This window comes from Neolamprologus brichardi, chromosome 8 (assembly GCF_056152115.1).
Source record: "Neolamprologus brichardi isolate AB-2024 chromosome 8, ASM5615211v1, whole genome shotgun sequence".
NCBI classification, from domain to species: Eukaryota; Metazoa; Chordata; class Actinopteri; order Cichliformes; family Cichlidae; genus Neolamprologus; species Neolamprologus brichardi.
In genome coordinates this window covers 25,043,255-25,066,434 of record NC_142111.1, presented here as the reverse complement: position 1 = coordinate 25,066,434, position 23,180 = coordinate 25,043,255, and the positions used below count along the sequence as shown (strand labels likewise).

The 23,180-nt window shown below is 43.6% G+C and overlaps 1 protein-coding gene across 2 annotated transcripts; it reads right to left on the bottom strand.

The window, feature by feature from the left end:
* Window positions 1–330: 330 nt before the first annotated feature.
* Window positions 331–23,031, bottom strand: cep131 (centrosomal protein 131). 2 transcript variants are annotated; one of them, XM_087844950.1, is made up of 30 exons: window positions 22,884–23,031; window positions 20,594–20,790; window positions 20,419–20,507; window positions 17,769–17,880; window positions 17,144–17,271; window positions 16,719–16,823; window positions 16,408–16,587; window positions 16,161–16,278; window positions 15,921–16,037; window positions 15,209–15,404; window positions 14,631–14,725; window positions 14,431–14,550; window positions 14,102–14,294; window positions 13,908–14,002; window positions 13,624–13,803; window positions 13,345–13,536; window positions 12,878–13,015; window positions 12,675–12,800; window positions 11,355–11,471; window positions 11,139–11,168; window positions 10,665–10,767; window positions 8,899–9,100; window positions 7,493–7,600; window positions 7,210–7,327; window positions 7,020–7,094; window positions 6,390–6,532; window positions 5,854–6,031; window positions 5,499–5,695; window positions 633–693; window positions 331–532 (listed from the first exon to the last, which is right to left on the bottom strand). In XM_087844950.1, exons 2-30 carry the CDS (start codon window positions 20,777–20,779, stop codon window positions 461–463), a joined length of 3,774 nt encoding a protein of 1,257 aa, XP_087701076.1. In that variant the 5' UTR covers window positions 20,780–20,790; window positions 22,884–23,031; the 3' UTR covers window positions 331–460. The 2 variants fall into 2 exon arrangements, with proteins under 2 accessions (XP_087701076.1, XP_087701077.1); XM_087844951.1 differs by lacking the exon at window positions 11,139–11,168.
* Between the last annotated feature and the right edge of the window lie 149 nt (window positions 23,032–23,180).

Below are 23,180 nucleotides of genomic sequence, written 5' to 3'. Positions count from 1 at the left end.
AGAAGAAAGAAGAACAACCCCCACTGTGTCCCACGTCACACCGGTGCAGGCCTGAGAAACATCTGGAACTGTTCGGTGAAGCACATCTGTGGGGAACATTTCTGCTCCCCAGACAGGAAGAGGAAAGAGGAGGAACATTCACCAAAAAAAAAGAAGAAGAAGGAACAGGAACAGGAAGTTCACCTGGTCTGTGGCATTTAAATGAGGACGTTCAAACACAACATGCTCCTTTGTTGTCGGGGGAACGGAGCGAGGGGGGGGATGCAGTGCTTTTACCAATTTTAGTATTTTTAAAGTGAGGTAGGGCAAACTTCAACTTTCAAAGGGTCCACAGGTCCTGTCTCGCTGCAGGAAAAACAAACAAACAAAAGAAAAAGCAGCATCACGATGGTTGGACGCCGGCGTGTCGGGCACGCTGATGAAAAGGTCCACAGAGAGATGAAACTGGACATCCTGTCAGTCACTTCTCCAGCAGCTGCTTCCTCTGCTGTTCCCACAGGGCCTCCAGGTGATCCGCCCTCTTCAGAGCGGCCTATCAGAGGAGAGAGCCTTGTTTAGACACGTCTGTCAGTCATTCACTGTGCTTTCATATCATTCACGCCCCGACAGGCAGACTGCACGTCCCGTCCTACCTCGTGCTGCTTCCGAAGATTGTTGACGGTTTCTTCCTTCTTCAAGATGGCCGATTTCACTCTGGTAACGCACAGACGAGAGGACGTTAATAAAACATTGCTGGGTCGTGGGTTTGGATTTGCTCATTTCACTTCCCAACAATGGGAGCTGAAACATGTTAAACTGGTAAAAAATGCTTTTTGTAAATATGAGCAAGAGTGGCGGGGGTGTTGAAAGGTTTTTAATTTCTTTTTGGCCCACATTTGAAGAGGCTTTCCTTCTCTGTGGGCTTTAAATACAGATGTGTTTTTAATGATCTGCCTGTTTAAATAAAGGTTAAACGACTCGCTGCACCACCTTGTGGTATGAAGTGTGATTACACAAATGTACAGCCCCAACGATGGTTCAGCTCCTGCTGATACCTCTTCAACACAAACACAAAATTGTGGGTATAAAGTCACAGGAGCTGTTTCTTCACATTCTGCTGATAGAGTTAGTGCTGAAATATCTTTAAAAAAAGAAAAAAATCATTATCAGCTTTCAATTTTAATTTGTTACAAAAATGGAATATTTAGGAATAATACTTAATCTGAATATTGATGAGATTATGACTGATAATGTAGGAAAACTACTTACTAGGATTAAAACTGGGGCAAGCTGCACTTGACATTATGGGGTAAAGTAAATACAATAAAGATGGCAGCAGCTCCTCTGATTAATTATTTCATTGGAATGATACCAATTTGTATTTCATCACAAATTTTCTTAGGATATGATAATATGATAAAACACTTCCTTTGGGATGGTGGTGGACCTCGGATCAATCTTGGTAGACTGTACCAACTGAGAAAAGAAGGGGGTCTATCCCTACCCAACATAAAACATTACAGCATGTCATTTGAAATGTCCAAGCTGTGTAAACACTGGGCAGCAACAAATTCAAACCTGGACTGGGTCATAATGGAACGTGAATCGGCCTTTCCATTTACCCCCATTGAGGTGTTGGCTCAAAAACCGGACAATAAAGGGAATAGAGTAGATAACCCTATTTTAAAGTTTTCAAAAATGGTGTGGCAACAATCTGTCCCCATTCTTTCAAAAATATGCAGCCCTGTGACACAACCCAAAAATAGAAAAGGTAAACAAAAGATAAGATTAATAAGTGATTTATATGAAGATAACACACTCATTGTCACGGCGATGAGATGAGCCGTGTGGAAAATAAAGGAGGATCCAAATGCAGGCACTTGTAAAGGTGTGATGGTGGTTTATTAAACACAAAATAAAAATGGACAAAAGGCGAACCGAACAAAGACTAAACTACACTGGGAACAAACTGAGTACAGAACACGAACATGAACGAGAGCGAGCCGAAACAGATTGACAGCAGGGAAACGCACAGATGAAGCAGGGTGGATACACAGACGGACCAGCAACTACAAACACAGAAGACACGACTTAAATACACTCAGAAAATCACAGGGAGATTACACACAGGTGGGAGACACAGCTGGGAGTCATTAACGAGACGAGAGGTAAAACTGAACACACTCACATGAGACGCAGACCTTCACAATAAAACAGGAACAAGAAACCATCACATTAAGAGACGCAGACTCGACATTGAGAGACAGACAGAAAATGACACATGGAACTAGACATACTAAGCAGACGCAACCGAAGAACAAATCCTAAACACAAATAAACAGAAACATGAAACTCTAATAATAAACATCATAATCGTCATCATCAACACAACAAGAGAACAGGAAAACAATCCCTGATGGAAAATTAAACCAAAACATTATAAACTCAAAATACTGGGTAGAAACTGACCCAGAAACGTGACACTCATGTCTTTTAAAGATCGGACAGTAAAGTTTAACTTGGAAGAACTCGGCCATTTGTGGTGATACTAACAAATGAGAGACTGTCTGAAGGATCAAATAAAGTTGTCTCAGGAGAAAAATCTCATAGAGAATTTCCTTCTACTTCCACCCTCACTTACAAAGGCATTAAAATGGTATAATTTATGTCACTGGGTTAAAAACAACACATGTAAAAGTCTTAAAAGTATTTGGGAAAAAGATCTGGATTGTTCCTTTGACGAGGAACATGAGATTCAATCATCTCTGAAAATGGGTTTTACATTAGGGAAGCTAAGCTAGGTAAATGTATCCAATATAAAATTCTCAACAGGTACTATTACACACCAACGAGACTTTATAAAATGGGAATTAGTAAAGATGACCTGTGTTGGAAGTGCCAAAAAGCAAAAAGTTACGCTAGTACATGCTTTATGGGAATGTCCACTGGTCTCCTCAATATGGGAAAATGTTTGAAAATATATGAAGAGCTGGGTGAAATTTAAATGACCGAGATCACCGAGATTGAGCCTATTGGGGGACAGACGCGAGGTGCCACAGTTAGACAAAGCAGGCTTCAGAGTGTTAAACACTGTGTTTGTCTTATTTTAACACTTTGGAAAGAACCTCAGACTCCAACCCTGAAAGTGTGGAAGGAGAACATGACTGAAAATGCCGCATGTGAGAAAATGCTGGGAAGAGTGAGCAGCAAGACAGAGACTGTAACAGAACGATGGGACAGCTTCTGTTTTTATGGGTCTACAGCATGATGACAATGTGAGATACAGTCTGAATAAGAATTAAGGGACTTGTGTGTGCAACAGTTTATTTATAATTAACCCCTCACTGAGTGTGTTTTTGTTGTTTTGTATTGTTATGTTATGTTTGTTTAAATGTTCAAAAATAAAACAAACTTTAATTACAAAAATAAAAGAGAAAATCTGTAATTTCAACAGCATTTCTTAGTTTTTCTACATAATAAAGAAACGTTGCTGTAATAAATGAAAGAAATCTGAATGACTCTTAAACTTCTGGTGCCTCAGTGTCAGACTGTACTTAGAAAACAGAAAGTTTCCATTAATTCACTGATCTTTTTTCTTACTGTGGACACACTGTAACGAGCAGAAGCTTCTATAGCCAACAGTGAAAAGCTGGAGCTTTTCTCCAATTTAATTGTTTGTCTCGTGTTTATTTACTTTGGAGTACTTCACATTTTTCAAAGATTCTGGCCCCCGGGCCTTATGTTTGACACCCCTGGTTTACATGTGTCACGATCTGGTCTGCATATTTAACCCTCAGTAAAGAAAAGAAAGCAGAGCTCTTAATATGTTCCTCAAACACTAAAAATCATTAAAAGCATCAAAGAGTGATCCTGACTGTGTATCAGACCCTCACAGTCACACATCGGGATATTTTCCTAAAGCTACACTGCCAGGTGCTTTGGGAGTGTGTTTAAGTGGCTAATCTGTGTGTTTGATACATGCTGTCACAGTGAAGTTTGCTGATATTAAACACAGCCTAAGCTTCAAATAACGAGGCCAGTGTATGTACGCAGGCTTTACACAGCATTTCCTATTCTGCTGAACCCCACCCACACGCTGTTTGAGTCTTGTGAGGCACAGGAAATGAGAAGACAGTCGGCTTAACGGTGGTTTCAGATTGAGAATGAACTGAGGTACTGCACTTTAGCATGTTTGCCTTCCTCGTGACATTTCCTGACATTAAGAATAAACTGAAATGCGAGCCTTGTTAAATAATATGCTGATAATTTAGGAAATCGTGTGTGTGCTGCCTTTGTAAGCCAGCCAGCTCCAGTTTCCCAGGAATCCCTTGACTTGAATCATCCTGTTACTTTAATGACCTGACCCTGCACCAGTGTCGGATGTCACCAGTGCTGCAGCCAGGTTGAACATCTGGAAAATTGCCACAGTGCCTGAATGTTTATTAATCAGATTCAGTGTCACAGAGCCGGCCTTCTGCTCAGGAGACAAACGTTTCCGAGCCGCGCTGAACGCCGCGTTCACGTTAATCAGGTCACCTTCAGAATTGCTCCAACCCTCTGTCCTTCTCGTGTTTCGCATCTCTTACAAACTGGCAGACATTCAGTGGAGCTGCTTAAGGTTCCACCTTTTATTAAGTCTGAGCTTCGCTTTCGAGCTGCGTGCCAACATTCCTCGTTGCACCTTCAACAGGGTGAATCTGTAAGCAGGCCTCTGAATGTTTGGACACTGCTGCTGACCTAAATCCACAGGCAGACAGCTGGAGGTGGTGACTCACTCACAGCTTTGGCTTCAAAATGGTTACACACATAAAGCTAATGTCAGAACAGATCATTTAAAAATTACAGGTGGTGACCAGTGGTGCCGCTCAGCCTCCCAGTACAGATCGGTTTAACGTCAGACAATATTTTCACAGACCGGCATTTAAAGTGTCGTGGATAAACACAACGAAATAAAATGATACGACCGAGACAAAAACTGTGGTATGTTGTAAATATAATAATAAACACAAGTTCACTGTATAATTGTGTAACTTTATTAGCAGCGTCCAACAACATTGAGAGTAACGTCGTCCTCTCTTAACGATAAAAACCCTGAAAACCATCAATTTCCCACCCGAGCCTCAACTCTCGCGGCCCGGTACCAAACGACTCACGGACCGGGCCCGGGGGCCACTGTCACCTCGTTCTCCACTTATCACATTCACAAGATTTTCAGGAGACCTGACCTCTGACCTTAACCTTGAGCTCACTGAGATTCAAACTTGTCTGAGATTTTTAATACGCGCACTCAGGAATCAGGTTGGATTTTCCCAGTAAATCCAAAGGATGTAATATTTGTTGTTTCTCAGTAGTTCCCAGTCTCAACAATGGTCCATACAAGTTAAAGGTTGTGTTAGTAAAGAATTCGACCTGATATCTGAAGCTTAATTGTGTTTTTAGGGGTTTAAAACTGAAAAATGATACAATTCACTTTTAAAATTGACCATTTCACTTAAATCATTTTGTCCCTTCCAGCTTACCGTTGGTGGACTTCTGCCAGTTCTTCCTCTTTCTCCCGCGTGACCCTCTCCGCCTCCAGCCGCATCCTCGCTCGGACTTCCGACACCTCCACCTTCAACCTGTGATTCTCCTCCTCCGTCATCACCAAGCGGTCGGCAAACTCCTGCCTTATCACCTCCGCCAGGTTGCGGCGCTCTTCCGCCAACTTGTCCCTGGCCTGATGAGGGAAGTTGGAGGAATTCTACTGGATCTGTCTGAACATATTTTCTATTTCTGTGTCTACTTTCCACTGGCTAGTAAATGTATAACACGGCAAATAATCTCAAATCACCTGTAAGCTGCAATTTTAGTTTCTCTCTGAATGACGCTCCTTACCTGCGTGATCTCTTCAGTTTCCTGTTCTTTCTGTCTAAGTGCGGCCTGCAGTCTGATCAGCTCTCCCTCCGTCTCCATTTGCTGCTTCCTCAGTTCCTGCTGCTTCGCCACCGCCGTCCTCTCAGAGCGCTCCAGCTCCCTCAGCTCGGTCTCGTACTTTTCCCTCACGCGCTTTAGCCTGTAAAAGGAAAGCAGAACACAAATGTGACGTTTAATATAGTTGTTAAAAACAAACTAAAAAAATGCCCAATGCTGTCCTATTAAAGCACATCCACATTGACACAGAAGGAGTCACAGCTACTAAATGGATCCAAATGTAGGTAAAAGGGAACCTTTGAAAGTTTCTCACTGATATTTCACTAAATGATGACCCTTCATCTTCACATCTATGATAAAAAACACAGAGATAAATCTGCCACCAACAGCAGAAACTGTAGTGAATCTTTACTGAGCAACAACACGATTGGTTGCTTTATTTTTTTGTTTCGTATTTGTCACACTGTCTAAATTAGTTACACACACACACACACACACACCTGTTCTCCGCTGCCCTCTCACACTCCTCTTTGTCCTTGCTGGTCTCCTCCTCCAGCGTCCAGATGGCGAGCTCTATCTCTTTGTCGCGTTCTCTTCGCAGTTCTTCTTTTAGCTCGCGCTCACGGGTCAGCAGCCATGCTTCCTGTGGACGCACAGAAACACGCATGCTGTTAGTCTACACACACAGTACTGAATTCCAACACTGTCAGTTCAGCCTCATCTGTCGTCGCGCCCTTTTTCATTCTTTTCCCGCTGTCAGTGTTTCCGCTTTCTCTGAGAAACAGGTTCATGTTTTGCTACAAATCCACAGTTTGATTTGAGAAGAAAGCTGGAGGGTAGAGGTCAGCTGGAAACCTGCCACATCCCTGTGTTGTGACATAAAAAGGAAAAAAAAACAAGCTCTGCTTTTCTCCTATTCACACGAGTGACGCACATTTCAACATTTCTATCTGAAACTGATACACAAACTGGAAAAAGGAAAGGGAAGGGATAACACTCCCAGGCAAACAAGCAAGAGAAGGTAACCTAGATATCTACATGTCAGTTAGTCGAACACTTCCCACTGACACAGTATACAGCAGCCACACTTCAATCTCAAGAAAAGAAGAAGCGAATGAGAGCAGACAAACCTCTTTCTTCTTGTAGTTTTCTTCCCACGTCTGCTTTTCGATGTCCAGACGCTCCTGTAACGCCTTCATTTCCACCTAAACGCACAAACAACACTCATTGTGAGACTTTCCGATGGATGCTCGTGATGCTGACAGAACGCAGACTTATTTCCGGCTCTTGACGCGGCTCTGCAGTGTTCACAGTCCTCACCTGATGTCTCCTCTCCTGCTCCTCCCTGGTCTTGTCCAGCTCTTCTTTGAGGGCTCGTCCAGCCAGAGAGCTGTTCTCCTCCAACTGCCGCCGCAGATCCTCCAGCTCAGCACGCTGCCTGTGACACAAACACAAACCAGTGCGTTGGAGATGGACAGAAACATCAACACTCATCCCATATGCCAAAAAACTGTTGACTCATTAAGGACGTGTTATATGGGAAAGGATCCTGTAAAGATCCATTAAAATAGCTCGTGCAGATAAACCTGACCTTTGACCTTACCTTGCAGCCAGCTGGGCCAGCCTCTCTTTCTCATCAGCGACCTCCTTGTAGAGACGCCTGCGCTGCTGCTGCAGAGACACCTCCTCCTCCTGAAGCTGCTTCTCATACCTGAGACACAGACACGCAAACACAGACGATGACTAAATCTGCACAAAAGCCTGTAAAACAAGCAGGCGTCTAATTAAGAAACAGCTGCTAACGTGGACTGCTGTGTGCCATGATGTGAGTAACATGAAAAGCCAGAATCTTTATTTTTGGGGCGACCGTGGCTCAGGGGGTTGGGAAGCGTATCTGTAACCAGAAGGTCGCCGGTTCGATCCCCGGGCTCTCTGTCCTGGTCGTTGTGTCCTTGGGCAAGACACTTTACCTACCGCCTACTGGTGTTGGCCAGAGGGGCCGATGGCGCGATATAGCAGCCTCGCTTCTGTCAGCCTGCCCCAGGGCAGCTGTGGCTACAACTGTAGCTGCCTCCACCAGTGTGTGAATGTGAGAGTGAATGAATAGTGGCATTGTTAAGCGCTTTGGGTGCCTTGAAAAGTGCTGTATAAATCCAATCCATTATTGTCTCTCATCTGAACCATGTGAACACCTCTAAAATTATTCATCAGCAACATGCAGAGTAAACTTTAATGATGGAAGGTCATCTTCACGTCAGCTGGACTTCACTTTAAATTTAAAACCTGCGTAAGTAAATAAAAATCACCTTTTTTAATGTAAGCACACTGATCTGAATGTCTGAGTTTATTTTAATATTTAATTCATGTAAAATGGAAACAAAAGTCTCATTTTTGTACCAAATGAAAGCTCATTGTTCCAAGTTTGTATTTTCCATCATCTTCAGGACTTCCAGCACTGACTCCCTGCATGAGCAAAGGGCTGCCTGAGGGCTTTTTTTGCAGCATTGAGATATTAGATTAGCTAATGTATCTCATTAATCCATTTAAAACTATAAAAACAGGAAAGGATTAGTGGAAGTATTAATGCCTTAATGATGCTGTTGCATTAGCAGCGCTTTCCTGCATATAAAAGCACCGGAGCCATGAAAGAGGTTTTGTCCTTTCACCAAAAGGAAATCACGAGGACTGAAGCTAAAGAAGGTTTTACCTTATTTTAAAAAAAAAAATGGGGTCAAATGTATCCAAATATAGAACACGTGTTAGTCAGCTGATTGTAGCACAAGCACAAGAAGAAAAGAGCATTTTGGATGTTTTTTTGTTTTTGTGCCTCAGATCTTCTCTAATCCAAGGTTTGAATGTCACACTGAGTGTCACCCCCATAAATGCCTGATCTAAAAGTTTATAAAACATTGTGTGCTGGAAATTCATGCAGTCTTGAAAACTGATTCCAAGACAGTTTGATGCTGATGCTAGCTGTTTCTGTTGCATCTCTTACTGTGACATGCCCACCTCTGTTTGGCTAGCTCCCGCTCTCTCTGGCACTGCTCCTCCTTCTCCTTCTCCAGCTGCTGACGGAGGTCCTCGCACTGCCGGACGTAGCGCTGGGCGGCCCGGTCGTCCGCCTGCAGCAGCTCCGCCTCGTGGAGCGTCCGCAGCTTCTTCAGCTCCTGTTTGTGTTTAGAGATCAGCTTCTGGATCTCGGGCTCGAGGCCTGAGAGGAGGAAGAAAAAATGTTCGAGCTTTAGATGGACGGGGTCTGCACGATGCTTAAAGCTCACAGGACAAACTTTTAATATTCTTTAATCAAAAACGCGAACGTGTTAGTGAAGTAGAAGCAAACGCAGGAGAGAAATGCCTCTCTACAGTTCAGAAATACAGAAATACAGTTCTACATCCTCGGGCCTGCCACAAACTCCTCATCAGCTCTGTGACGTTTCGTGGAAGCGGCCCACAGCAGACCGAGCAGAGGAACAGCACGGTTCATAATCTAAGCTACACACAGACTAACTGCTGTGTTTGCACTACTTCGTTTATTTACCAGCATCAGTCTGGTAACTGTCAAGCACATAACACAGCTATGACTATGACTAAGTAAATGAAAGGCCACACCTTGGACCCAGCAGACAGCAGATCATTTTACCAGAGGCTGTGTGAGACTACTGGCAAAGAGCAAGACATCTTTATTAGAAGACGTGTTTTTGGTCAACTGTAAGTCCACTTTCGTGCACTCTGAGGTTCCTTGACATTAAACGATCTACTTAAATCAGTATTACCTTTTTAATTAGCCTCCATAAAGCTAATTGTCCGACATGAACCACTGCAGAGCTCAACGGTGAAAAAGACTTGTTATATTACAAATATAGATAAAAGGCATTACAAGCTAATATTTACCACACTTCTCTAAATAAATAAAGAGAAAATAATTATATTCCCAGACTCAACTCAAAACCAGAACATGAATTAACTCAAATAGTTTCTACCAGTTTTGAGGCTGACTGTGGCCTTCAGGTTCAAAGTGGAGCGCCCTCTGTTGGTATCTTGTTAAACAGCATAACAGACTGATTGCATTCGTTTGCATTGAGATTATTTATCAAAGTGCTGCTTTCACTACACTGTTTGCTCATGTTTTTGCTGTCATATTGTGCACCTGTGATCTAACAGGTGCTAAGCAGGAGGAATCTCTGAAGTGCGTAGAAACATCAACCTGCAAAGTTCAGGGACGTGAAAAGTCTGAGACTTTATCAGCACAGAGGAAAAGCTGAAGGCCTGTTAAGACTAAACCAAAACAGAGCTTTTACATATATGAATATATCCACACATGCTGTTCGTCTTGTCTTCCTCCTGTTGGCCTCAACCGGTAAGTTGAAAAGGGATTTTTTCCTTCCCACTGTTGCCAAAGTGCTTGGTCATGTAAGGGTCATCTGATGGTTGTGGTTTCTCTTAATAATTACCTTCATTATTAAGAGCTTTGAGGCGACTGTTGTTGTGATTTGGTGCTACATCAATAAAACGGACTAAATGGAAATAAATCCCATGACACCGTCTGATACCTTTGTCAGGAAACTGTGTTTCAGATCTCATATGAAATCTGAATGAGTAAAAGGCGATATGTGAATCTGAGAGCGTGGAATCAGAAAGATTTATTTTCTTGATATAAAGTGAACAAAAGTGTTGATAAAAACAAAACGTCTTCCTGGAGCAGGTGGCGTTCTTCCTCTTTCCCTTGTGTTTTAAAGCTGCTGTAAGCTCAGATTTCCAGGCTCTGTCTGCGCTACCTTTGACTGTGATCTCTTTGATCTTCTTGGTTTTCTCATCGATCCATTTCTCCCGTCGGATCTTCTCCGTGGCACTCATCAGGTCTTTTAACTTCTTGATCTCCTGTTGAGCGAGGGAGGGGAGAGGGTAAAATTATGGTATCAAAACGATGAAGATCTTTAATACACAAGCAGCACAGTATCTATCTTTCTAAACAAAGTAGGGTGCTTTTAGGTGACTTTGACACTGGGACAGCGATGGTGAAAGGTAGGTAATAAAAGGAAAAGTAGGGTTAAAATCTTTGGCAAAGAAAAACTTAACATAAAGAAGTGTAAGCTTTTTCATCTGAATGTAGAGATAAATGAAAGAGACTCACATGCAAACAGACTGGCCAAGAGAAACAGTGTGTGGAAAAATGAAATGACAAATGATGGAAGAATGAAGGAAATGACTGTTCCAAAGATGACTAAGTTAGAAGAGGGGGAAAAAGTTACCTCGCACAAGGGACCGAGAATTTGCCACACCTAAAAGCAGGAAACAAAACATGTGTACAGACAAGAAAGAAAGACAGTAAAGAAGAAGAAGGAGGGGAAATAGAGAGAAAAGAGAAAATTAAACAAAAGCAGCACTGCAAGAAAGCGCGACATAGTCACGCAGGAGGCAAAGCAGAGGCAGGAGATATCTGCACAAGTGCTCGCAACCTCTCTCACCATTTCATGCTGCTCCTGCATCTGTGCGATCTTCTTGGTGTACTTCTGGTCCACCTGCTTCAGCTCTCCCACCACTCCTTCACAGCGCTCGCTCAGAGCCTTTTTATCGTTGATGAGCTGAAGAAACATCAAACATTTTTCAGATGTGATGTTTAACCCTTTAAGACCTACCATAGAACCAAGTACGCCAGAGCTGATATTATATGTTTACATGCTGTGGAGCCATTTTTGGGAGCATTTCAAGTTGCTATACATCAATACAACCATTACAGCCCAAATTTTAATAATATGTCTGCATTAAGTTCATAGTAATTACATAAATTGCAAAAAAGTGCAATAAACTACAAAAAAATTGAAAATCGTTTTGTTTTTTTAACATATATTTCTAGTTAGAGAAATTTAAGAGGCTTATCCCTCAAAACTGTAAATACAAAAAAGTTGCACAAAATAGTTTCCCACCACAGGAAATTTATTTTGAGTGTCTTCATAGTTTTATTTTTGAAATACACCAATTTTTATACACTGCAGGAAAAACGAAAATAAATATTATGATGCAAATTTGCAAAAAAGCAGCATATGCATCAAAATAAACTATTTCCAGCAGTGCAATATGAGTCCTAAGCATCCCAGAAACCACACAGAAAGTCATAAAGTCAAACATAACTTTTAAAAACACTAGTATAGGCTCATGAGGCCCTGATGGTAAAAAAACTACATTTCTGCAAAATGACGTCACTTCCGGTTTTGGGCAGGTCATGGCGGACATGCGATAGTTCGCGATGATGAACGTAGGAAGTGTTACAAACAGCTGATCGGATCGGCAAAGCATGTTTCTGGAATATTATGTTTTTGTTGCTGCAAGCGCTTTTTATGCAGTTTTTGCAAAGTTATATGTGGAAGGAAACTGTGACCGAGGACAAGCTGATGGCATAAGATGTAAGTACAACTCCTCCGGTTTCATATGCAAAAAAAATTATTGCGCTAGCTCACGTGGTTGCAGAGCTACAAGGATTTAAAAATAGTTACGCAAAACGGAGCGTGCCCGCTCTGACTGGTTTTAAAGGGTTAAAAAAACACTGAAACATCGAAGGCCGTCGAGACAAGCCCGTCTTGTTTACCAACTCTTTGCATGTGTGCTGTATTGCTTCATCATCGTCTGCACCAACATCAACCTTTATTGGCCCGATTATACAAACAAGGTTTGAAAATATTCGAGTAGAAACCAATAAAAAGGAACAGATATGGAAACGATTTATTTTATAGCTGCAAATATGAAGACGAACCACGTAAATTAATAACAAAGACGGAACGAGTGCGCACCTGATCGATGAAGGTGAGGTGTCTCTGGATGGTGGATTCGTATTGTTCCTTCTGGAGCTGGAAGTTCCTGCTCAGCTCCCTCTCCGTCTCCTTCACGTGTCTTATCGTCAGCTCCCTCTGCTGGGCCTGACAGACATGACGCGAGCTGTAAGCACGACCGTCTAAAGCAGCTAAAAACAGCGACAAGTGTTAATCTCTCCTACCAGAGCGGTCTGCAGCATGTTGACGGTGCGTTTCTTTTCCTCCAGCTCCAGTTTGATCCTCATCATGGAGCCGGTGAGTTCAGCAGCAGTGGCCGACGCCTGCTCAACACCGGCCAGCTCCTCCTCAGACAGAACAGCCTGAAAGCACAGCAAAGCCAACATGTCACCTTTCAGTTTAGATAACACAACCAGGGACAGACTCACAGAACATCTATCCATAAATTTAAAGGGCTGGCTTAACTAGATGGTCCTCAGCAATTATATGGAAAAACACCTGCACACAGTCATGGTCATTTTTTAACCAGTATACCTAACTGTGCTTCCTTTACTTAAACATAATACATGTTTTGTTCTGTTAAATATTCTAAATCAAACCTTTTAAGAACCCAAACTGGTCAGAAACGTACAAATCTGCGTCAGTTTGCTAAATGAAGCACATTGTGGCGCTTTAGCCAATAAACTCTGACCTCTCGGTGTGATCCTGAGGTGACAGAGCGTGGCCTCTCCTGCTCTGACTTCTCCATCTCATCCAGGAAGCTCATGATACTCTGCAGCTTGGCCTCAGAGAGCAGGGCGCCCCCATCTGGCAGCGCAGGGTGGTGGCTCAGCTGGCCGTGACGCTCCAGGTTATCAGTGGTCAAAGAGTTGGAGTCCCCGTCCTTTAATTACAGCCACAGCGTCATTGTTAGTTCACAATATTTCTTACAAGAAAAAACATAAAAATTAGTGCAACGTAACGCGCTGACCTCATCGATCCAGGCGTATTTCTCTTTGCGGTAGCACTTCGGCTCTGACAGCCTCTCCGGCTCCTCCTCTAACAGCTTTAGGGTGTCCAGCAGCTCATTGAGGGTGGTTTTAGACTGAGCCCTGCTGGACGAGGCTCCCTGCCTCTGGTCCTCCACGCTCACTGACCTCTGCAGGATCTCCTGGAGCACAAGGGGAGCAAATGTGTTTAAAAATGATCAGATGCGAGAATTAGCAACAGAAAATGCACGGTAAAACAAGGAATATTGGAAATTTTCATTTTTACCTGGGAACACTGAGAACCTCTGCGATTGGACAGTGCTGGGGAAACAGCTCTGAAGCTGAGCTCACCCAAGTCAGCCACAACATTTAAATTAGAGTCTGTGGAAACAAAGACACTATTTATGTTAAATGCAACGTAGTTCGATTTCGTTTCAGTCTTTAATCAAGTCTTTTGGGACCGAGACACACGTCGCAGACCTGTGTTCTTCGTTTTAACATCTGTGGGCGACATCGGGTTGTTGTTGTTGCTCGGCGAAGCTGCACTTTTGTTGGTCAGGGAAATCTTGGGCGTTTTTTTACGTCCCACACCAGTCTGCCTCGAGTTTTCCAACTCCACCTCCAGAGTGTGCTGCGTCTCTGCGGCCTGCTGCACTTTTATGTGCTGCAGTCCCTGTGTCAGACCACCAGAGGGAGACAAAGGACAACTTTTAAACAGAGGGAGACTTTTACATCACGACTATACAAATAGTATTTTCATTTAAAACATCACTTAAACACTCAAGTAGGGATTACCACAAAGCACGTACATCAGGCGTGTTTGTTTTGGTAGCAGTGGGGCGGATCAGGCGAGCTTTCTCCTTACGGATCGGTTTCCTCTCACTCGTCCGATGCGGCTCCTGGGAATTGTCTTCCTCTGCTCTGTCCTCCTGCAAAACCAAACATATTTATTTAACATATCAATACAAGGAAGACAAAGAATCGATTACCTGGAGAGCTAAGCAGGTACCTGGGAGCACTGAGAGCCTCTGTGATTGGACAAAGCTGGGGAAATGGCTCTGAAGGTCAGATCACCCAAGTCAGCCACAACATTCAGATTAGAGTCTGTGGAAACAAACAATAAATCAATAAACATATTACTGCTACTTTATTCATGCTTACTCATAACACTCTCCTGGCAATCAGACAAGACTGTAGGCAGCTGTAATATTTGCATTATAGTGCTGAATAACAACAACCGGGACTCTAATACGCTGTATATTTTTAAAGACTACATTGGATTTTCCACTGAATATAAATTACTTCCTATAATATTTGTTAATGAAAAATAATGAGACATTGTGTCCTAAAATGAGCTGCAAACACATTAACAGTAATTATGTGGTAGTCAGCAGGTGGAGGAGCATCTACTAATTGGAAAGATGGCGGTTCAACCCCTGCTGCTCGAGAACCGTGATACTGAAAGATACTGAGTGTTAATATTTGATAGAAAGCACTCAGATGTAGGAAAAAGGCCTTTGATGAACGTGTGTATGTAGAAAAGCACTATATAAGAAATCTTCCACTGCAAAGTGAAACAATGTGGACCTGTGTTCTTCGTCTTAACATCTGTGGGCGACATCGGGCTGTTGTTGCTCGGCGAGGCTGGACTTTTGTTGGTCGGGGAAATCTTGGGCAGTTTCTTTCGGCCTGCCACGGCGGTCTGCCTCAGGTTTTCAGGCTCCGCCTCTGCTGCGTGCTGTGTGTCTGCTGCAGCCTTGTGAGCTCTTTTCTGCTGCAGCTCCTGTAACAGACCAGCAGGGGGAGATTAACGTAATGCTGATGAGAAAACTGTGCAGCACTCAGACACAAAGTGACAATCAATATCTTTACAAAGTAGACTTGGATCCACAAAGCCTCCTTTCATATATAGACACGGTGCTCTTAGTTTTACACAGTTGCATAACACCCAACAGCAAACAGCAGGCCGGAAAAAACGAAGCTAGTGCCAAAAATCCAATAACTGAGGCTGGCTATAAAAACAACTCAGTCCACAGACTCCAACTTTAAAATGTCCAACTTTACAGCAAAAGCACTAATGTTGAGTCCTAAACCAATGGGTGATCTCACAGTGGCGACATCCATCTTTGATATACAGTCTGTGGTTGCTAAATGAAAATCTTTACTACGAAGGTCCAACAAAACATGTTTCACAATCGCATTATAAAATATATCATCCAAGATTAAAGCTATCTGAGGCTGTTCTGCTTCAGTCTCATAACTTTATGGAACCACATGCTGTGTAATCAGAGGTGAGCACCTGGATGGCAGCGAGGCGGGCAAGACGAGCCTTCTCCTCACGAATGCGTTTCCTGTCTTCGTCCTTCTTCTGCTGCTGCTCCAGGCGCCTCTCCTCCTCTGTTCTCTCCTCCCACTCCTTCGACGGGAGAGATGCAGATCGTTTCAGCGCAGCCGCGAAACAAGGAGAAAGACAAACCCAGTTAATATTACGCCGAATAAAAGGGGAGCTGTGAGACAGCCTGCGGGGGCACATAGATACCTTTCTTTTACTGTCAAGGATGCGTTTGAGCACTGCCTGGTTAGCGTGTCGCCTCTTGGCATGGTGTCTGTACCAGCGCTGAATAGTGACCGCCGCATGATTCACCTGCTGAATGAACCTGCAGATACACAAGAGAAGTGCTTGTGGTTTTTTGGACAAACTTCAGTTTTACCACTGCTTTCAGGTCGCCCAGACTAAAAACAACAGAGCAGCTCACACAGTGGAAACACTGTCATGTGGGTCTGACCTTTCAGCCTCCTCCTCCGTCACCTCCCTCCTCCGTAGCAGGACAGGGCTGCCGCGCTGAGCTGACACTGGGGATTTGTTGTTGGAGGCGGGGGAGGTGGTGGAGAAATTCTTCTGGGACTTAGTGAGGGAGCCGCTCTCCAGCGACACCTCGTCGTTCGCTGTGGCTTTCAGGATGTTACTGAAAGAAAAACGGAAAATAACAAACTTAAAAACTGCCCGGCGATTTAATCGTGACTGTAAATGTGAAGACGATCGACGACTTGTCACTGAAGCTGTGTGAGGGAGCGGCTCTTTGATTTCAGGACATACTTGAAAGAAGGTTTCTGGTTGGAGCTCTTAGGTGTGAGCGGCTTCTCCGAGTAGTTATTGTGTAAGATGGTGGTGACGGAGTTACCCACAGCTCCCTTGTTGCTCCTGCGCAAAAACAACAAAACCAAAACAGGACAATCAGACTCTCATCAGCTCATCTTTCCCCACTTCATCCTCCCGCAGGCATTAAAATAACTAAGACATATTCTTATCCAATTACAATCTCAGCCCACGCACGATTTTTTTTCCTGACATATTTCATGGAAGAAATATTCTGTGTGGGTGGAATTCTGAGGAAATATCAGCTGCTGTGATCAACAGGTATGAAATACGAGAAGCGGCTAAACATTGAGAATTCAGCAATGCAAGGAGACACCTGGACTGTGTGTGTGTGTGTGTGTGTGTGTGTGGGAGACGAGGCCCACCTGTTGTTGGCAGTGAAGCTGGCAGCCAGAGCGATGCCAGGCTCTCGTTTCTTCAGGCTGGTGGGCGAGTCCATGCTGCCGGTGCTGCGGGAGCTCGAGTGCGGGGGGAAAGCTCTCGGCTGGTCGTCCTTAACGGTGGAAAACAAACAGTCGTTACATCCTGAAATACTGCAAAACACGACAATCTGGAGAGTGTGTATTATTGGAAAGACACGAAGAGTTTGTTAAACATTGTTTCTAGTCACTTCAGCTGCCAAATAACTGAAATGTATCTGCTTGTAAAGCCATACTGTTTCAAGCATTTTTCAAGATTCAAGTGTCTCCAGCCTTTGATCTTGTCCTCACAGTGTGCCTCAGTGCTTCGTCTCACTCGTCAGCTTTTTATCGGCACTCTTTGTGTTCATCACGTCTTCAGCATTCAAACATTTCTCGTCTGGAAATGTTTGAACGCTTCAGAGAAGAATCCCTGTCGGCCCGTTGTGGAGTTATAGCAGTACCGTACGTTGTAGTTTTTTATGAACACATCAGTTGGAAAACTTGACAAACTTGTCAAAATAAAACTTTTGCAGAAGAGAAACCTGCAGCGAGCCGCAGTAAATAATTCCTCTATGAAAGGTGTAAATACCAGGATGTTCCATGTGGTTCTGTCTGGCGAGGTCTTGCTCAGGCTCGCCAACTTCTTGCGTCCGTCGGAGCTGCTGTCAAACAGGGCCAAGTAGTCCTCCCTCTGCTCCTCGCTGAGGAAAACAAAGTCAGACCACAAACACAGACAGATGATATCAGAAAGAACATCTGCATGGAAGGATACCACAGAGAACAGAGTGTTATGAAGTAGTGCTCACATTACTTTATCATCGTAACGTGACACATTACTGCTACTGTTACCGCGATTTTCTTTTTATTTCTGTTTGGACAAAATAAAAAAACAGTAATGTAGCTACGGGTGTGCCATAATGTGCAAATTAGAGCAAAATCGGTTAAATCTGGCACGAATGTACACTCGTAGACTCAACTTCCCCAAATAATGAGATCAGGCTATTAATACCTGGTTAAGAATGCTAGTCGGCTGAGAGCTGTAATGTTTAAAGAGTGAACTGAGCTGCGGTTCTGGTTCCACGACCTGCAGCTTTACTTGATTTTGCTTTTTTTGCTATTTTTAAAAGACTCAAATGTTACCCGTAAGCCAAAAAATGTGGCTGAACGCACTGTCTGGGTGCAGCACGGGGGCTTAGCAGTGACACAAAGCAGAAACTTGAGCTGTGGCTTTCAGCGGGAGCTTCTGTGATAAATGTTGTAATGACAGCTGCAGAAACGCGTCTCATCCTCACTCTTGTAGCCCCGAGCGCTGGAATTCAATATGCAGCAACTGACCGTCTGCTGGGGGGAGTATGGGCTGGGTTATGGATCCCATGTAAACTCATGCATATGCTGATCCCACGGCTCATCATGCGGCCTTCGAATAGCTTTATGCACCAAGCTGTCCGTCGTGAGGCGCAGATGTAGGGTGACCTCCTGTCTGGCCCGGCCTCTGCCGGTGTTTCCGTCTGTGTAAGTGTATAAATGAGCGTGTGTGTCTGTGAGGGAGGGGCTGAAGCCAGCTGGCCCAATGAAAAGAAATCTGACAACACTATTCAGGCTGCACATTCCTTTACTTTTTGCTTTAGGAGGAGGAAGCCGCCGAGAGGGAGAGGGCTGGCGAGTGACCCGATGACAGCCCGAAAAGGACTCTGGAGACTTTTGGAGGGTGAGGGGAGTGCTTAGTATGTCTTTACATTTAAAGCCCCTCAGCTTTGCATCCTCAGAGGCAGGAAGGGGAGGGCGGCAGCTGCCACACAATGCAACCACAGCATGCACACACACTTCTTCTCCTTTCACTGTGTCCTTGTGGAAGGGGGTAACCTGACCCCAGAGGTACCAGCCCTCCCCCTCTAATGAGGGACAAAGCGAGTCTATGCACCCTGCAACCCCCAGCAACAGCCACCCGGCACCCCTCCGCTCTTTATCATGCAAGAGCCGGCGCGCCAAAATTCCCATTGTCCGAGCTGCCGGAGCTTTGGGGCTGCCAGCTGTTGCTCGCTGAAGAGAGACACTTTGGTTTAAAGAGCAAAGGTGAAAGAGACACACACGGCTTCAAGCCTGCACATTATCGAAGATGCACGCATTCTTTTTGACTACAAACATGACCTTCAGATTTCAGAGCTTGTGCTTTAGTGGAATGATGCTTGATGAGCTAACAGAGCCCAAAAGCAGGTTTTCCCAGGCTGATTAGCAGAGTGTGTGTCTCAGTACAAAGTGTTCTGTATAAACTGCAGATTGTCAATGTCAGAGATAAGGAAATAGAAATTCAGGGCTGCAAATGTCGGACAGTCACAGTGTGCTATTACCGACAGGTTTGTAATAAGGAGCAGGAGCTCATCCAGATAACTCCAGGTTTAACACACTTCTTACTGGGGTGCGTTGCTCTGGTTCACAGTATTACTGAGATAAGAAATCATCAAACATCCAATCATAATCAGTTCTCCAGAAAACAGCATCACCCCTCCTGGAAGGACGTCTTTTTCTTTCTCTGCGTTCTTTGGTGAAGCTTTGCTTTTTTTCTGCTGCTACAATTTTATTTTCTCTATCCTTCAACATAGAATACCAGATAAGTAAAGGTAACTAAAGTACTTGTTAATCATGTATGTAGGCTAAGTCTCTATTTGAATTCTGTTTTTGTATTTATTCTTCACCCACAGACTGTTCAACATCACTGTCACTGCAGATTAAAGACTGTGTGCACATCTAAACATTAATTTAAGAGAGTACGCAACTGTCTTTATCTTAATGATGGAGCTGTGATACCAATAATTCAATTTGTTAATTTACAAATTCAGCTTTTCTTACTGGCTTTAAATAGACTGACTTGTATTAGGATAGCAGCTCTTTGTGTAAAGCCCACACACATTCAAGCAGCACTTACTATACTTTCCCTCTTGCACACACTCACATTCTGCTGTTTTACCTGCAGCAGTTGTGTTACTTTCAGTCTGTATCGTGTTTAACCTCCACATATTTTTCCAATAGTTTATCTTCATTTGTTAAAATCAGTCGCTCTGTTGCCAACATCGTCCCTTTCATGTGAACGCGCTCACAGACAGATTGATAAAAGCTGGGTTGATTTATGACATTCATAATCATAATCACGTGACTGCTGATGTCAGCAGAAGTGCAAGTAAAAGACATCTTGGCTATGTTGAAGTGCTTCATTGTACAGAGCCCAGATTCTATGTTTGTACCTGATGTTGGCCTGCTGGTTGACCTGCGTGGTGCTGTTGGACCGCCTCAAGTTCTTGATGGATCGCGAGCTGCCAAAGCTGGTGTCGCTCTGCAGAATAAAGAGCATTCCAGACATTATGTGAAGAATTCCGAAACAAGCATTTCCACATTCTGATTTAATTATCTGTGACTCACTAAAGTGTTGCGTTTGCCTCTGCTATCGCCCGCCACAGAGACCGAAACAGAGCGAGAGAAGTATTTCCCCGGCGACGCACTGCTGGGCCTTTTGGACATAGACAGCTGGGAGCCTGACAAGCTGAGATCCAGGGCGTCTCCTGAGACACCTGATGGGATGGACGAAGGGCTGCGTGTCGTATGCATCCTTTAAAAACCTGGAACAGAGTTGAATCGACACGGTCGGCCACAAATGCCATTTCCCTGAGGATTCAATGTGTGAAACCACAACAATAGAGGAAATATCAGCCATTTTTTCCTCTGGCCGCTTTGTTTCCCGTGGTAACCAACAACAACACCACGCACTACTTTTACACCAGCTCAAAAACAGAGCGAGATGTGAAAACTAACGAATGATCCTGACGGACAGCTGCATAGTGGTAATATTGCATTGATAACATAAATTTTGTAATTAAAATGCACTCCTACTCCAGGATTACTACACAGGAGAAAAGCGCTTACAACAAAGAAGTAAAATACTACTGTTGCTTCTTTCCATAATCCTAACAACTGACAGCTTTACATTTGAGCAGATTGAATCCAGAAAAATAGACTCATATTGCTAAATAATATTGAACAAGCACTTAGATATCTCAGGCTCTTAATCAAGGGTGGGCAACGTTTTTCCCAGAGAGCCATTAATTAGTTGAGTTTGCATCATTACACTAAAAAATGGGAATGATTTAGAGGTGTATTTAACTCAATGATAAAAAAAAAACAAAACAGTTTGCATGGTAATATTTGGTAAGACTGCCTTTATTGTTCAGCACAGCCTGAACTATCTTCCAAGCATCTTCGGGGATAGTTCTCTGAGTTTCAAAGCTCTTCTGTGGATGTTCACTGCTTTTTCTTTCTCCGTCAAAATGATCTGACGATGCTTCAGTAGTGCTGATGTCCAGGCTCTGTGGAGACTGAGCCATGATAGTGTGTGTTTTTCTTTCCATATCCCTCAGGGATAAATAAAGTCTCTCTGACTGTGATTCTGAGTCTGATATGCTTTTACTGCAAAATGAAGCAACTGCCAATCAGGCTTTTTCCAGAAGCTACTGCATAATTCTATCAATTTTGACAGTCCACAGGCTGAAATGCACTCCCAAAGAAAAAATTTGAGCAACCTTAAGAAAGCCTGGAGAACGATTGCTCAAGACTACTATAAAAATGGCAAGACATTCTGAGTCATTGGAGCAAAATATTAAGAAATGAGTGGGATGGAGTTTATCATAACTCTTCTCTTTCAGTAGTTGCTTTAAAGCAACCGTATCTACCTGCTTCGTGGATGAATAACTCAGCAGTTAAAAAAAGAATCCAACAAACAAACAAAATGACTTTACTTAAGTCATTTTATGACATTTTATGATAGCTGCTCCCCACCTGCACTGTTGGAGAAGCACTGGACTGAAGGAAGGTCAAAATACCGAAACACCTTCCACAACAAAGTCGCGCAGTTATCTTAATTTTTATGAAAAATATTCCCAAACTTTGGAATCTGGAAATCTTCTGTGATGCTCCCAAACCTTTAATTACACCTCCAATCAACCTGTGCTTCCTGCCACAGGTGCTCACCTGAGACTCTTCACCTGACGTCAGCTGCAATGCCCCTCAACAAATAAAGAATAACACCAGTCACGTTAGTTTTAAATAAAACGTCGTGCTATAAATAACGCGACAGTATCGGTACCGTGAATTATTTTTTGACCTTTTATTTATTTAGACTGGTTCGGCCCACTTAGCCATAAATAAGGCATGTTTGAGGCGTGAAGCTACCGTGAATGTTTACCTTTCCGAGCAGCTCTCCTACAACATGCTCGCTCCCGACACTCCGGCAGGTGTACCTTTGTTAACTACATTAGCCAAACGTCTATTCTCAACCACAGAAGTCTCTATTGGTCGTTACAAACGAGAAAGTGAAGCAAAACAAACCCCCAGCACGCTAACGTTAGTTACACTAAGCTAACGCAGTTATTACAGCTGCGTAAGCTTGGTCTCCCCGCTGGCTAAACCTGTGAAAATCGGTGTGTTTGTCTGTTTTACCCTTTAAAAGCATTAAAACACAATAAGCTATCAAGTCACTGCTTCTGATTTGCAAATCAAATCTGTAAAGCTCTGATGTAGCTCAGCTGGAGAGAAATAAAAACGGCTGTTATTTAACTCAAGTCTGGTCAGAGCTAACTGTTCACTCCTTTAATGTTGTCCCATCAACCTGCCAAAAACGCCCGTCGTAAAAACAATAACGTCAGCGTCAAGTACTTACTTTAAAAGCTGGATGGCACCATAGCTGGAGAGCCTGAGGACGCCTCACTGATAGTTAATCCCCAACACAATCCTCTGATAACCAGTGAAAGTAGTCCGTTGACTCACAGCACAAATATAACGCTTTAACACCATCGCTGTGGCAACACTGACAATCGCCTCCCTTCGACGTTTCTGATTGGCGGAAACCAAACTAAAGCTTCCTCATTCTTGCACCTGATTGGTAGTTCAGAGGCGTCTGTATGCTGCGCATATTTCAGGGGGCTTGGAGGGGGGCGCGTCTCAAACCACGGTTAGG